General features: G+C 42.3%; 1 protein-coding gene across 2 annotated transcripts in view; it reads right to left on the bottom strand.

The window, feature by feature from the left end:
* Positions 1-131: 131 nt before the first annotated feature.
* The window catches only part of LOC104930565 (glypican-5), a 45,298-nt gene continuing 27,813 nt past the window's right edge, over positions 132-17,616 (bottom strand). For both annotated transcript variants that reach the window (XM_027289834.1, XM_027289835.1), the window contains exons 10-11: positions 2,464-2,585; positions 132-2,383 (exon numbers count right to left, since the gene is read on the bottom strand). In XM_027289834.1, coding sequence (XP_027145635.1) covers positions 2,285-2,383; positions 2,464-2,585 — 221 coding nt within the window. In that variant the 3' untranslated portion in view covers positions 132-2,284. The remainder of the gene's footprint in view (positions 2,384-2,463; positions 2,586-17,616) is intronic.

Raw genomic sequence — 17,616 nt, 5'->3', positions numbered from 1 at the left:
AAATCATGTTTGGGTTTTTTTGCAGAAACAAACCTGAAACAATATGTAAAATAGGACAAAGTGTAATCTGTATTTGACAGTTTATTTCTGATATCAAGCTGAAGATTAATGACACAACAGAGAAGCAGGACTCGGCATATTACAGTAGCTTTATTTTTGTGTTTCACATGACAGTCACTGGTTTAGTTTATTAAATTGTGGCGGCAGAAACCAAAGAACTGAAGCTAACTGCTTGTTTGTTGCATGCCAGCATTCCTGCTACGTTAAAAAATGACAAAATTAGACTTTCTAAACACAAAACATCAGCTGTTAGATCTCCACGAAGTACACCGAGTGGATGAAATGTGGATAGGAATGACAGCGCAGCTCGGCCCGTGGCACACCGGCGTTCATGCTGAGAACCATCACGGCACGAGAGGAACGACAGATAAAACATCTCATACAGAAATATGCACAAACAAGATTGAAGGGGACTGAAACAAAGATTTGAACTGGTGATGCTGCACAGATAGAAGTTTGTAGCATCCAAAGAATGCTTCGCCTTCCACATGATTTAACTTGAGTTATGACCTAATTATTATTACAGCTGCTCAATATTATTACAGCATTAGAAGCATGAAAACTTTTTTTACTCTGATCTCATCCTGGGTTGAGAAACATTAAAATAGTGTCTCCACTTATCTGGATGTGCGTTGGTGTGTGTCGGTGGTTTGTTTATGTAGGTCGAGGTCTGTGAGAGATGGAGGAGTTGGCTCCAATCCAGATTTTCATCATCTCATTATCTTGGGTATAAATGTTTGAGTCGTATTTTAAATCAGATTACAGCGCTTGTTTGACAGATTATTTTATAAAAAGCATCCCGCTACCTAACACAGTGTTTGGGCTCGGTGCCCACACTTTGGACCTCACGTCGTCTCACCTTTCAGTCACATTCCTTCATGAAAAAAACCTCTCAGGTGATGAGAGTCGACACATTCTTATGGGAATTTCGTTATTTTGTAAGGAGAAGAAAATCCCCGTCGGTGTCCTTCAGCTGCTTCATCTGCTCCCTCGTTAATTGATTTAATCACTGCCCGTCCTGCTGTTGTGGGGACTCGACAGAGAGAGCCGGGAGGACGTGCTGGCCCTGATTTATATGAATTACATTTAATTCTCATACTCTGATCGCTCTCCTGAAACCTGATCTCTCGTCTTCCACTGGATACGGAGACGAGCTGATAACAAGTATCAGCTGACTCGTGTTTTATTGGAAGTCTTCTGTTACTTATTGCAGTTTTATTTAAAACATTTGGAGTTCGGCCAGCCTTTAAAAACACTGCTCAGTGTTTGTACATGACGATGACTTTCCAGGCAGACGCTCATAAATATTTAGTCTTTTCTTCATATTCTTATTTTTAACAGAGCTCACAAGTCCGATTGAAGTTGAAATAGAAGCTGTTACATCTCTCCCTGTGGTGCTGTTACAACTCTGCACACTTGAACAGTCGAGGACTCATTGTTCCCACAGCTACCAAGACAAAAGGAGATATTTTTATGCAGAGAAATGTTGACAGATTCACAAACAGTTTTCTTGGGCGAGATCTCAGCGATTATTAAAGAGGCATTTTGTGGGGAGTTAACAGTTTGAGAAAGTGTTACACAGTTAAAACTCTCAGCATACTCGCTGCAGTGATGAAGGAGAAGCACCCAGCTCGCATGAACAAAGAGCATCTTGGTGTGGAGAGCCGGACGGCTGCACAGGCCTGTCAGATTCTTCTGCAAATAGTCTGAAGTGACACGTAATTTGTAGCTTTGCCTTTCCATAAAGTGTCTTCACGTCCTTTCCCAGCCTATGTTTAGCGCTCCGTCCTCCTCAGTGTGAATCTCTGCGGGGGCTACGTCACGTAAAGGTCGAACCAAACTAAGCATCGCTTAATGTGAATCTGATCTGTTCTATATTAATCTCTATGTACACACCAAGCCATTGTTATCTATAGAAATTCTTTATATAAATATATAATATATATATATTTGTATTTACATCTCTCTTCAAAAAAAAAGTCAGTAGTGCTGTGCAACCTATCCTATCAGAGTTAATACAGATAAACAAACGCATGAAGAGGTCAGTACAGGTAACATAGAAATGCATACACGTGCGCACCTGCACCTGTGATGACCCGACAGCTCGTCCCAGCAGCCGGGCCACCCCAAACCAAAACACTCAAACCTCACCACCACAACTCATGTGTCTGTCTCTCAGTCTTTTTTTGTTTTTGTTTTTTTGTCTCTGTCAGTCTCCAGGTGATCAGCGGTGTTCCCATGGCGACAGCAGCAGGAGCAGCAGCAGGGCGATCAGGGTCAAAGGTCGAAGAGACGGCGTGCGGGCTGAGCTTCGAACTGCCACCTGACAGAGAACGTGTTATATAAGAATGGACAGGTAGAGTACAGATGAGAGGGGAAGACGGAGGGACAGCCGTGACCTACCTGTGGAGGTGAGACACGATGTGGAGGCACAGGACGACGGGCAGCAGGGGGAGGAGGAGGAGGCGAGGACATGTCCTTTGTGGCTGGACTGCGACCGCTGGATGTATCACCTGTCTCATCACCTGAGAAAGTGTAGGAAACAATATGAATACATAAAGCGCCTCAACACAGGAGAAGAGTGAAGTAAAAGCTGTCATAAGTAATGTAATCAGAACAAATACTCGAGTACAGCTGTCCATATTTACCACAGTGGGATTACACTCAGGCAACAAATCACAACAAACACCGAAGCTTGGTGTCTGAGTGCGTTACACAATACAGCTCTATTATCCAAGATGAAGTATGTATTATATTACATGAAATACAGCGCTCCGTTAATCTAATTTCACAAGCGATGAGCCACATTTGAGGGACTGAAAGTGTCTGAGAAGATCAATAAAACGAACCAAAACAAGTTCAGGGCTTTGCAATCATTTCAAAAAAATCTGGCTTAAAAAAATACCTCCAAAAATAAACAAGTCCATAAATTAAAGAGTCGAGATGTGTGAGAGACGGTTCTGGTTCTGTTTTTAGTCCCGTGATTGCACAAAATCTTGCATTCATTACGGCTGTTTTGCTGTTGTTTAGATCTGAAAGATTTATGGACTGCGCCCCACCCACCCACAGCCTCGCGCAAATGTGAATACTTACCTTACGCACACACACACACGCACACACACACAAACACACACACACACACACACACAGAGACACACAGATGTGTGAAATGTTGTTTCATTTAACGGGCATGAGGCCGGATTTCACCAGCTGCTTTAACGCTTTCAAATGCATGTTTCTAGGTGTGTGTGTGTGTGTGTGTGTATGTGTGTGTGTGTGTGTGTGTGTGTGTGTGTGTGTGTGTGTGTTGGCAGTACTCCAGGCCCCTCGTGGGAGGAACTCAGGTAAATGAGTGGATTAGGACAGAAGGGAGACAGACTGTGCCGCCAGCTAAACGTGCACACACACACACACACACACACACACACACACACACACACGCACACGCACACGCACAAAGGCATATCAGGCAGAGACATTCTCATACTCACCTGCACTGTCACAAAAAACACTCAGTCACAACATGCTCTATTCTGGCACACACACACACACACACACACACACACACACACACACCTGCTTGGGCAGTAATTTGATTCTGTCTCGTACAATACACATTGTCCTGCAGTACAATAGACAAAGAGCCTCTTTCAGTCGCTGAGGAATGAGGTGAGTTGTTAACGTTCACACACTCAAGCAAATATTATATCTTATAATAGCACGGCAGGAAAATACCAGCATCGATACGCACGTAAACATCAGCGTGCGCACAGAAAAATGTTCTGTACGAGAGATGCATGATGTGTTTTTGTTTTTATGATCCGGATGATTTACTCACAGCAGAATATTTCCCAATTAGGAGTGTGTCCCTTATCTCTTGACAAATATCTGCCTGAAGCAACGCGAGGACCGTGGACTCGATGCTCTGTGCAAAGTGTACTGTGTGTTTGTGTGTGTGGTCTGTTTCGTAGCCGTCTGTTCCCGTCAGAACCATCACATCTGGAGTGAACCTGTTTCAGGAACAGAACTGCATCATATTATCTTTTATTTTATGACATCACGAGTGTGCTGTGACAAATTCATGTTTCACATTTCAGCACAATATCTGTTACTCGTTCTAAAAAAAAATGAAATTATGCAAACGCTGACCTTCTTTTGCTGGTGTAGATGAAAAATGGCAAGTTGACTTGTTATGTCTCTTTAATGAGGCCAAAAAGAACATTTTCATCAATTGTGGACGCCGGAGAGCACGCACAAGGTTACACTCAGATTTGAAGGTAAGCAAAATGATTTCAGGGAGGAAAATAATGTACATACATATTTTCAGGTAACTAGAGGAATAACATATTAGCTTTTTCAGATGTTGAAGAATAATGTTCCAGCCCTGTTGTTGTACTCATGACAGGAAATGCAGTGATGGAATGGAACCAAGTATAAATACTCAAATACTGTAGTTAAGATACTTTTAGTATGACCAATACATGCTACTTTGTACCTCTACTCCATGATACTTCAAAGTTAAATCCTGTACATGAGTTGAGGCGGAGCAGCCGGAGGACATCAGAGGGAAAACCAGAAAACATTTCCTCCATAAAATATGATCCAGTTTCACCAGAATCAGTGAAATAGTTGCTGCTGTGTGACTGCCAACATGATTTAAAACAACATTTCTATTAATTTATAATATGTCTGTTAATAAAAACTTTAGTTTCTTTCTGTATGATGCGTATTTTTACTTTTGATGTTACAGTATGCTGACGATACTGCTCTGTTTTTATCGAATTATAATTTTGACTGCAGGACATTTGGTACACATTACTTTATACAGTGGTATCACTGACGTGAACAGGCATCAATTAATGATTATTTCCATTATTGATTAACCTGATAATTATTTTCCAAACTAAGCAATTAATGTTGATCAAAACCAGCTGACCAGCTGGTTCTTAACTAGACTGACTGTCTTAAAATCACTGTCACTCCTAATTTGAAAGGCTGCTTTGCATATGCACGCTCATGTGCATGTGTGTGTGTGTGTGTGTGTGTGTGTGTGTGTGTGTGTGTTCTAAAGCGGGTGGCAACATGCAGTCCCCTCCTACATGCCCTTCAGCATGTTTGTCTCTTAGCAACAATCCAGAACATGTCACATATGGCAGATTGGCTAGAAATATGTGCACACACACACACACACACACACACACACACACACACACACACACAGCAGAGATGAATGATGAACAATGTCAGCGGTCATACTCATGGGGTAGTTTAACCTTTACTGTGAATAATGAGTGTGTGCGTGTCTGCCTGTGTGTGTGTGTGTGTGTGTGTCTGCCTGTGTGTGTGTGTGTGTGATAATAAGAATGCAGGAGTGACATTTGAGGGATCCCGTCAGTGAGGTGCAGAGGTAAATCACAGAGTCAGAGTTTCGTCATTGACGTCCAGCTTACACCTCCATTCATGCACAGCTCGCCTCCCCGGAGGAGCTGAACTGACGCTTTACAAGGGAGGACAAGAAATGGCCACCGTGAATTGTAATGGCCGGGCAGGAGAACTATGCGATACATCATCACCTCCTATCCGAGCAAATCTACGAGTCCTTCTCGCCATTGACTCGTAATTTAGACACTTCTCCAAAATAATGAGATAAAAATGGAATTGGATTCAAGCAACGTGAAAGCCCCGGGGTGACAGGAAGAGTCCCAGGCAGGTGGAGCAGGGCCATAAATCAGAGCTGTGGTGACCCACAGGAAAGAGACTGGCTGCCAAGCGCTTAGTGCATATCTCACACACACACACACACACACACACACACACACACACACTCGGTTTGGTGGGTTTGGTGTTTTGGTCTAAAAAGATAAAGACATGCCATATAATTACAAGAGGAACAGAGAAAATTATTGTTAACTAATTGTAAATATTTCTGTTACGATGTTAAGTGGAAAGCAAATTAATACGATCACTAAACTGTTTCACAAACTTAATACCAAAGATGAATCATAAATAATGCAATAAACAGAATGTGACTGACTCAGCGTTCGTCCTCCCTGCTCTGACTCTTCGGGGAACAGTCCCCCAGAAAAGTCCCGCTGTGTCCGTGGTGGTTATGTGGTGAGATTTCAAGCAACCCACATTGATCTAACAAACAGTAACGTGGCAGTATTTGTGTCTTTTTCAACTTATATAAAAAAAGATCAGTGCCCCATCCGGGCAGTGAGACCTGCCCTGTGTTTGATGATGAACTCACAAAGTCTTTGTCTCTTTCCACTCTGAAGACTCCGGAAGATAAAATAATAGATATCAACGTAACGATGTATATTTCAGATTCTTTATTAATGAAACTTTCAACTATCTACAACGCAAAAATCAGGACTTCATTTTCCACGTTTTGAGTCACGGGGAATGGTTTTAAAATGTCGGGCTCCCCGGGGTCTCTACATGGTTAAAAACGCACGTCTTTGCTTGCCAATTATAACAATTACTTTTTTTTTTCTCAGCAAAGACATGAAGACAAGTCAGTCTGATTTATACATCCTGCTATCACAAATTACAGTTTGCCCCGAGGGGCTTTACAATATGTACGACACGCTCTGCTCTCAGACCCCTGGAGAACACTTTCAGATGTGCTGATGCTAAAATATGTGATTGTTCTCATAAAATATTGTTCACTGTGTAAGGCTTCACTGTTATATTGAATCATACGTGATTGGTTGAATAAATAAATGTCAGTTTTGAATATAAACGATGCCCCGAGCTGCAGCATGTTTTAGACAATGTAATGACACCGCAGAGGTAAAGCCTGTCATTACAGCGAGCCTGTTGTTCTGTTTTCGATCATGTTTTTGTGTCATAAAAGCTGAACATTGTTCCTCCAGGTGACCATCCTGCCAAAATCACCATGTGCACCTGTGCTGCCTGAATCCGCCGTCGTGTTCAGACTCCATCTGTGACGAGCATTCCAGAGGAGCCGATGCCCAAACCTCAGCATTACTACGTTTAACTCCCTTTCATGCATTATCCCCAGTCTGCCGTCTGAAACAAAACCCCAACCGACAACACAGCACCTTCCTAATCACGGCAGACAACGTGTGTGTGTCCATAAACACGGTGTGTGTCACAGAAACATGTTAGTAATGCTTTGATCAGGCACATCTGCGTGTAAGGCAGGACTAAATCGATGCATTTTAATGTGTTGAATGAGGAAGAAGCAGCACTCGCGCTGTCTCGTCTTGCCTCGGACGGGATCCTCAGGTACTTCAAATATTTGTGGGTGTTCGATATTTACAGTGTGTGTGTGTGTGGATGCCAGGGGTGCATGAGCTGATGAGTCACAGTTGAAAAGTGAACCGACAGCAACAGTGAATGTGTGTGTGTGTGTGTGTGTGTGTGTGTGTGTGTGTGTGTGTGTGTGTGTGTGTGTGTGTGTGTGTGTGAACTAGAGAGTGCATTAATGGCCGTGTCTGATATCAGATGCCCGCGGTGTATCGTACAGATCTGTCAATTCACACCCCAATTATGCTCAATCTTGTTGCTCCTTAATTTGGACGTATACAACAGACATTAATTCTCTCTCTCTTACACACACACACACACACACACACACAAATGATGTAGGGTGACCTTGAAAAGAGTCTGGATCGCTGGTGTGTGTGTGTGTGTGTGTGTGTGTGTGTAGGCGTGTAAATGTATCCCTAGCATTTCCAGCTGAATCAGTAATGAGCATTTCATTACTTCAGCCTCAGTTCCCCAGGGAGGAAACACACACACCTACACACACACCTACACACACACACACACACACACACCTACACACAGAGCAGGAAGCGCATGGTAAAAGGGTAAAAGGTAGCTGTGGATTATAACCTCAGCAAGTACTTATCAGAATCAAATTATAAAATGATAGCAAAACAAAAAAGCTGAGTGGGAAGGAAAGAGAGAACAGTACTGTGAACGTCATAGTAAATAAATAGTGGTAATACAGTATAACTCAACACCAGTGGATACTTTATGAACACAGTATGTGAGAAACTGCATCTCCAAAGGTCACAAAGTGTTTCACAAGAGCAAAATGTTCACGTATAGAACAATATAAAGAAGCAAACAATGAAACATGAGCAGACGCTCCACAGCAGGCCAGACAAAGGTTTGAAAAACAGAATGAATATATAAGAAATAGGATTATACCGTGTTCAGATGTTATATAATGTGTGTTTCCTGTTTTTTGCATGTCTCGTGCACTTATTTAGCCTGTGTTTTACAGAGGTTGGCAGGGAGAGATAATTATAAAGCAATAGTTCAAGGACAGGAGCGACGAGGACAGGAGAGACAAGGGCAGGAGAGACAAGGACAGGAGAGACAAGGACAGGAGAGACGAGGACAGAAGAGAGGGGGAAGTGTCATTTGGACAAGAAACATAATGTTTATTACTGAGCAGAAAACTAAAAAAGGACCCTATCAGGTGGGAGGTGTCTGAGACAGCCCATTTTAAAAAATGTATAAGAACCGACTGTTAGAGCTCCTCAGGGAGCCTTTTTCTCTGTGACCTCTTTTTGTGTGTTGCACTGTGAAACGCTCCTTCTTGTAGAAGAATAATAAATTCAACTTCAACTTTGATACTTTGAATCCAGTCTTCCTTATTCAAAGAGTTTTTCTTTAAAAAAATTCCTGTAACAGTCGGAGCCGCCAGTCAGAAGACCTAAAGGACCTGCTGGGGATGTAAGGATGCTGGTGCCTGATAGTGCAGCGCTCTGTATGTGAGAACAAGAACCTTTAAAATAATCCTGAAGTTTGATTTTTAAAGCATTTTAGTGATCTTATTTAGCCCTACACTGAGTGACAGTGAGGTCCCTTAAAAAACGGGAACTTTTAGTTTAGCAGCTCCAAGGATAATCTATAGTACAAATTAGTTTGAAGGGACTAACTTGGAGAAGTTCTATCAATGGTGAATTGACATAAAATAATAAATCGGAATAGGAATGTGTAAACTTTGCACAGACAAGTCCAGATAACATGATCCTTGTCTTGATTGAGCTGAAGGAAATTGTGTGACCTTCAGTTATTTGTGTCATCTAAACAATGCACTAACCCTACAGTAACTTCTCAATGGGACTAAGGTCCAGATGGGATCCAAAAAAGTATAGCTGGGTGTCATCAGCATAGCTGGGAAACTCAAGGCTTCAAAATACAAATGAAGAACTCCTGACTGGTCAGATAAGACCAAAAACAAGTCTCTTCAGAAGGATTCATGGTCGACGTTATTGTAAAGATATTGTTGCTTTTTTGTTTAAAAACATTTTACTAAAATCTCAAGAATTTGTTATTTGGTGAAATAATTAATATATGACGTAGAGCTGAGGCTGGTGGGAAAGTCAGTCAAAATGTTGACCTGATGGTGCCATTTATCATTCACCACCACAAATGTGAACGAACCTCGTGGCACTAAAGGAAAAGTCATTAGGGTTTATCCTCTGGGGACCACAAATGTCTATGTACAATTCAGTGGCAATCCATCAGTTGAGATATTTCAGAGCGGTGGATCGAGCGACCTTGCCATCCCTGGAAACGTGCACGGCCAAATCATTTGATTTGAGCATTTTCAAGAATCTCCTCGTGTCCATCATTTCTTACTTGATGGCAGGTGGTGATGAATTATTCGTGATCAAGGATCGATCATAGCTGATAACCTGGAATATGAAAGTGTAAACCTGACTGATAAACTCAGTACACTGTTCAGACTGTTGTGTAACTCGACAGTCTGAATATTAAAGCATGGATCATGGATAATTCTGATTTATAATCATGTTAATCAGAGTGATTATCTTCAAAAACCTTGAATCCGTCCAACAACAGCCTGGTCAAATAATCTCATCTGCATCTCCAACTCTCCGTGGTAACATACTCTATATTCAGATTAATGGCCGGTGCTTGTTTTCGAATCACCGTAATAACGGTTAGACTCGCTGTGAAGCGTCTACTCAAGGTCACGCTCACCGAGGTTGAGTGTAGCCTCCGGTGGATTCATAAAACCTTTGGAAAAATGAGACTGCAGCCAAGTGGCCGACTGTGATTGGAGGTGGATGAGAGGATGAACGTGGCAGAGTGATTGGTTGGAGGTTGTACATTAATGCAGGGTTGTTGTCTGCATGTGAATGCTCATTTGAATACAAGAAGGAGGAAGGTGGAGGGAGAGAAAGCTAGACAAAGGTCAAGTGTGGGAATAACAGTGCACAGAGGAGGACTAATAAACAGATGATGTCTAATCAGACTTGCATGAACAAACGCACTCAGGTGTAGAGCGGGGAAACAAACAAACAGAGTCAAGACAGAGGATGTTTCAGGAAGTCAAGCATGCACATATTTATTCAGCAGATATTCTATAATATGCAGCATTTCATGTTATGTTAAATCCTCCACTCTCTGTCAGGCTGTGCAGCAAAACAGAGACACACAGAGAGCAAAGTGAATGTGTAATTCTTTAATGAGCCGCATCGTCTACCCTGAGGATCTATCATTTTAGCTCTACTGCTTATTAACCATTACCACATGCTGAACACACACACACACACACACACACACACACACACACACGCACACACACACACACACACGAAGCATGTGATCGCTTATAACTTTCCTGTCTCCATGCACCCACTGTTACCCCCTATCGTCCTCTCCTGTATCTGCTCTCCTTCTTGATTTCTGTGTATGTGCGAGTTTATGTGTGTGTGTGTGTGTGTGTGTGTTTGTGTTTATGTGGGTGTGTGTGTGTGTGTGTGTGTGTGCTGTGCATGTGTGACTCCCACTTCCAGTCAATATACTGCAAGCTGTGAGGCAACATAAACAAAATGAAACCAAAGAATGGAGGAGCAATTAAACAAGAGAAAAATGACAAATTATGAATAACACAGAAATCTTAATGATCGTACAAATTTAGTTTAGACGCTGTAAATTTGCTTAATTAATTTGCATGTATTCATTTTTGGAGGAAACATGATTTCTGCAGGACTGATCTTCACTGGATAAAGATTTCTACTCATTATTCTAATAATAAATCCTCCATAAAAGACCAAAACCCACAGCGTGTTAGTCAGTGTTGAAGCACGATCTTTTAAAAACATTCTATATAAGATCTTAAAGCAGCCGGGCACACACTGCAGTGAATAATGTGTATGAGGATGATTTCTTCAGTCTGTTAGGAAGAATTTATGACCACAACAAACTTTAGGGAGGAGTGGCTATAAGAAAAATGTTTCTGTTGGTGGTGAACATAGATTTAACAATGCACAGATCAAACCAGGACGGGCACAATGACGCCAAAGACTTCCTGTTTACATCGTTTACATCGGTCAAGCAATCTGATTGGTCAACTAGACATTTACATGACAGCGCACCTGACTCATCACTAAAGATATCATGGCGCCATCTCCACAGTGTCACATCCTGAAAATCTGAATCAAAACATAAATAAGTGTGAATAAGTACACTGGTGACGTTAAAGCAGAGCCTGTCTGAATTTCTTTAAACGTCACAGTTCCAAATCAGATTTTCATCCATTTGGTCTGATAACATTTGGAAAGTGTTAAAGAGCTGCACAATTAAATCAATTTATCCGCGATTCAAGTTAGTGAAGAGCTAAACTGCAAGTCAGTGGTTCCCTAAGTCATTAATATGGAAGCATACATGGAAGATCCAGATACATTTTATACCCAGAAATTGAACTTTTCTGGCTCGATGCAGCACCGAGCAGCCTCCGTTAGAATAAACAGAGCCCTGCGGTATCCACAGCCACTGACCTGACAGATCTGTTCAATACACTGCAAACATTTCCTTGTTATGTTATTAAAAAAACAAAAACAAAATCAATGCAGCGTAACATCTCCTAATGCAGATCCCTCATTAGCTGTGTAAGGGGAAGACGGGGCCGCTCTGTTGTTGTTTCACATTATTGACTCGTGGGTGAATAAAGCATGATGAGAAGAAAATACTCTGCAGAGTAAAGCTGCTGTATCAGAAGGACACCGACTGCATTACTGCCATGTTTTACACCCCCAGTGTTCTCCAGTGCACACGTGCACAAAGAAAGCTGTTTCATTTTATAGTGCTGATCAATCCGATCCAAGAAGGCTCGCTCTGGGAACTTTTATAGTCACGGGTGCAGATTAGGAGCCCCGCCAGACTTTTTATTGTTCCTTCTGGCTCCCTTTAGACAGACGCTTACGAATGCAGATCAAACCGTCCTCGGGCAGAGAGGGGAACATGCTGGAGCGCTGGAAAAACACTGGCCTTTCCCTTTAAGATGGAATAGCTTCTAAAGGCTTTGTGAATCTGGCCCTAGGGAAGAGGGGGGAAGAGGCCGAGGCAGAGATGATGGAGGGGAAGATACATGGAAGCGAGACAATGAAAAGAAAACGCTCCAGCAGCGTACGATGTCCTGCTCGTTATTTAGCGCGAGGACCAAACACTGATGAGGTTTTAACTACAGGTAGTGAAACACAAACACACACACATGATGCCACGCCTCCTCTCCTCCTCTGTCTCTTCCTTCCTTGCTCCCTCTCTCTTTCTCTCTTTCTTCATTTTCATCAAATAAGCACCCATGGGACGGCAGACCACCTGGTAACCATGGTTACAGGGATTGAGTGCCCCTCGCGGGTACAAATTTGCACGTTCTCACACACACATACACACACACACACACACACACACACACACATACACACAAATACATCTTGTACTTGATAAAAATACACGAGTTCCTGAACATAATGTTTGTGAGACACGAAACTGTTTGATTGCAACATGAATCATTTAGTAAACGCTGAACATTAAAGTCTTTTTTTCAGAGCGGTGCTTTCCCAAACTGTACCGTGCATTAGTGGTTTTAATGTGACTCACGGACACCTGCAAGTTAAAGCAAGCATCTCCACCTCTGCATCCTCCACCACCAGATTAAAGCAGAGCAATTATGGTGACACGTCATTTCATTTGTTACACAGACGGAAAGGAAGAAGAAGAGGAGAAGGAGGAGGAGAGAGAAAAGAGAAACTGTGATTACATTTACATTATTGACATTATAGGACCTGGATATGTCTGTGGAGACAGAGATCGTAGAAGGGGCAGCTGAAGAAGCCGGACTGAGGAGGAGGAAAAAAAATCAATGGGCTTAATCTCTGTGAATTCGAGGGGAGGGAGCGACATGACGGACTGAAGGACGAGGAAGAACCTCAGTGACACTGTGTTTGGTTATTATCACACAATGTAGATAGCAGATGAATAAAATAAACATATGTTTTTACTGTAGTGCTGTCAGAATGAATAGAGTTTAATATTATGGTAAAAGGATGTTAATACTGTTGATTTAACGTGTACGGTTGGCATTTGATTCCATATTTTACAGAATAAACAAAAGAGAGAAGCTGTTTTGCTTTAATAGACATGAAAATATTGTATGAATAGTGAATAAAATAAAGGTTGTGTCATGTTTTTCTGCACAATTAACAATCTCTGATATAAAATATAACTTTATTCTGTATAAATTCACTTTAAATACCATATAAATAAAATGTGCATTTGACATGACCTCTTTCAAAGGAAAGTCATATGTGTGTGTACCTCAGCTCGTACACTTCGATGTATGTGCAGTATACAGTATGTCCTTCCTGGTGTGTTGCGCTAATTTCTGTGCACTAATGCACTTTTTGCATGAACCTAACCTTCAGTGATGATTTCAAAAGAACAAATGGCTACAATGTTGGAGAAGAAGCTGCAGTATCAGCTCGTCTGGCAGGAAATCTCAGCTCGGATAGTTAAGTTAAGTTAAGTTAAGTTAAGTTAAGTTAGGTTAAGTTAAGTTAGGTTAAGTTAAGTTAAGCTCTCTGCTTTTAGCTGCTCATACGTCGAGGCGCCTGCCTCTGCCTTTGCTTTTGATCTGTGAACAGTGTTTCTCTCCCCGGCTGAGCTCGACTCTTAAATGGACTCGAATCAAACAGTAACTGCCTGCATACTGTCTCAGCATGACTGAAATAACTTCTCCTCTCTCTGATGAGTGGCGCATATTAATAAAACACATGCTTGGAAGTTTTTTAAGGTTTGATTTCAGCTCCTGGCTTCGTAATCACACCGACCTCCACGTCTCTCGTCCTTCGTCGGTATTCAACAAAAGCCCAAATGTCATGAGGATTAATTACAGGACAGGAGGAATGTTCCCTGCATGGTATTCATCCCTGCTCATATCTGCAGCCCAGGGATGAAGTTAAGCTCAATCATCATGTGTGTGTTAAAGAAAACACATTATAAGTCAAGAGGCAGCACGCTACTGGATCTGTTTCAGTCAGAGAGAACTGGGCCGTCCATTAAAACATACTGGATTACGCACAAAGACATTGCAGCAACAGATGTACCGCCAGCACACACACACACACACACATACACACCAACAACAAATGGCCATAAACATTCATTTGTGCACACACACTCTCTCACGCGAGCACAGTTTTGTTTCTACGCTCTTCCTTCCCTGTGAAATAATAAGCTCCACATTTCAGTTTCATACAGAAGTGGTTTGTCGGCTGAATTTTAAAGAGAGAGAGATGCAGGGAGCCTGGATCGACCAGCGCTCATTCATCTGATGGTATTTTATTCATACATTAACTCAGGATATTTTTCAGTGTGCAGCGCAGGAAAGAAAAGTATGAACATTTTCTTTTTTCTTTTTTGAAATGAATGAGTCTTTGTGGTCTGCGTCACTCTGTCAGCTCTGGTGCTCGTCAGGCTTTGTTTGTATGCATGTGGAGAGACGTGCAGAAAAATCCCCCTTTTGTCACTTATTTTGATTCTTTCTCCGGGAATTCATTGTGGCCTGAGAGACACGATCACCGCACACCGCCACCAGCTCGGTAAATCATAACCAGCAATTTTCTCTGTAAATAGCCCGGTGTACCAGTTTCAGGCCCAGCGGGAGGCATGAGTTTCCACGGATCTGACACATCAAGGTTACTCCAAAGGGTATGACAAATGCACCAACACATGCATTACTTTATAGAGCTGGTAAATCAGAGGAGGGATGCAGCAGGGCCAGGGAACAAACATTTAAGGTGGCACTAATGTTTTATGTTGGCATGAGCGCAGTCTTCCTTCCTAAGACTATCAGCTGTGTCTGCATGAGTGATCCTGTCATCTGCATTGAAATGCTGTGATCTTAAATACAAACACACAAATCCTCCAGTTGACTCACTGGTCTGATTTTAATTAAGTAAATGTCAGAACTTAGGACAGAGCTGAAGCTCAGATATTTATTGTGGGATTAGTTTTTTTTAAACATTTACATTTACATCTTAAAAGTCACGTTTGTGTTTCTTGGTGTTTTCTGTTGAAAGGGGTTTTCCTGGAATGTCTTGTGTATCTTGACTTGAAGTCTTTGTTGGGTTTTCCCACCAGTTTGGACTCTGATGAGTTTCACCTGTGTCTCGTTGACCCGTCTTGCGTTTCATCCCTCTGTTCCTTGGTATCGCTCGTCAGGTCACCTGTGTTCTGCACCACACTTCTTAGTCTTAATTCTGTATCTGAACCCTTCAGTCTTCTCTCTGTTTTCCTGCTCGTAGAGTTCTCTCACGATTTTGGTTGAATGGACTTTGTTTAGTTTTTCTTCCCGGACTCTCAGCAGCTTTTTCTTATTTTATAAATCATTAAAGTCTTCAGGTCTGAATTCTTGATCCTCTTTCTTGCACTAACTTGTGGCATTAACTTCAATAGCTTTCTTTTTATCTTTACTTACAGCAGAAGTTCCACCACAGATCATTTTTATAATCAACTGAGCCTGAAACCACTTCTTTACAATTCAACTGAACCGGACTCACACCTGTATTTCATCGACTTCTTCATGGTTCTAACGACGTGTGGGTGGTTCTGAGCGTGAACACCGAGGCTGTCCTGCATGTTTCCCGCCTCGTCAAATCTGTTTTACTATTTCAGATTGAAATCAGCAGAGTCGAGGCTCGTGGCCATCTGACACTGCAAGTTCGAATCAAAACTCTAAATGTTATTTATCCAAAACTATCCTCATATCTGTCCTACATACAGACAATACCGAACATTTATTTGAACATAAACTTTATAATTCTGTCGGGTTTTCGGGTCTGGTAGCAAAACGTTTTACGTTTTAAATCAGTATGAGCTTTTCTTGGCCTGGTAGTAAATGTCCTGATGCCATGACCTACAGTTCAGTACCATAAAACATGTAGATACTCATGAGTGCAATAATGACGAGGACAGAGCAGGGGTAATTAATGTGACAACGACCTTTAACCCTATTACCCTCGGGGCAGATATCCCACCAACCACACACGACCTCGCGGGTCATGGGTAACAAAGTGATGATGCAGGAGAACGAGGCGACCCTGGTTTGGTGAATTCTGATTATCAGTCCCAAGAAACAGGAACACCAACAAAGAAAACACACAGCGCTCACTGTTATGACATGACCTGAAAATAATTGCCCTGGGTCATCACCACGACAACCACAGAAACTCCACACACACACACACACACACACACACACACAAACACACACAAACCACTTGGGTGTCATGGAAAGTTGCGTCACCATGAAGGTGGCAGGCCGGGGTCTTCTCGTATGTTGACCAGTTAATCGACATACGTGTTTTTCCAGCTAAAGATAGACACGGACACGGACAGTAAAGTTTTCCACAGCGTATGACGGAGGCGGGTGGAGCTGCAGCATGTGAGAAGCCTTTGAGGACTGTTTGTCCTTCAGGCCTTTTGGTCGGAGATGACACTGATATCTGAGGAAATACTTGATCTGTTTGCTGTCAGACGATGTAAAATGATGCTGGTAAATGTTTTGAAACGGGAGGTGATGCTGGAGGATCTAAACTGTAACTAGCAGTTCATCATTTATGAATGAATCCTGTTTTTGATGTAATCATTGCTGCAGTGATGTACAAGTGTGATCACATCCCTGATGGGTGAGGTTGTAATCCCTCTGTGGTAAACATGGACAGCTGTTCACGTATCCACAGATTTACTCTTGTCCATCGGCTTCAGTTCAATCTTTTTTCTTCACTTTCATGATGTCAGTGGAGGCTGATCCCGGTTATATTGCTCACCAGCTTCACTTCCAACATCAGCATCGCCCCACGCCCCAGGCTTGAAAACCTCGCCTGTGGTACAAACGCCCCCACGATGATCTGAGCTCACAGTCCGGGCAGCCCAGCTGACAAACTGAGCTAACAGCAGCTACAGCTGTCAGCAGTTTACTTCACTGTCCATCATAAACTCTGTAAATCACAGAGAGTTGAGGCGGAGCAGCCGGAGGACATCAGAGGGAAAACCAGAAAACATTTCCTCCATAAAATATGATCCAGTTTCACCAGAATCAGTGAAATAGTTGGTGCTGTGTGTGTGACTGCCCAATAATTTAAATACTGGCTAATTTGAGCTACAGTCACTCGGGATAGCCTGGAGTCTCCTTGGGGGCGGGGGGGTCTCCATGTGACACCCATGTTTTATGTATAAACATGATGAATAAGTCAAGAG

The sequence above is a fragment of the Larimichthys crocea genome, chromosome XVII, assembly GCF_000972845.2.
Source record: "Larimichthys crocea isolate SSNF chromosome XVII, L_crocea_2.0, whole genome shotgun sequence".
Classification (NCBI taxonomy): domain Eukaryota; kingdom Metazoa; phylum Chordata; class Actinopteri; family Sciaenidae; genus Larimichthys; species Larimichthys crocea.
The sequence above is the reverse complement of the archived record's forward strand: the minus strand, read 5'-3'. Positions and strand labels throughout refer to the sequence as shown.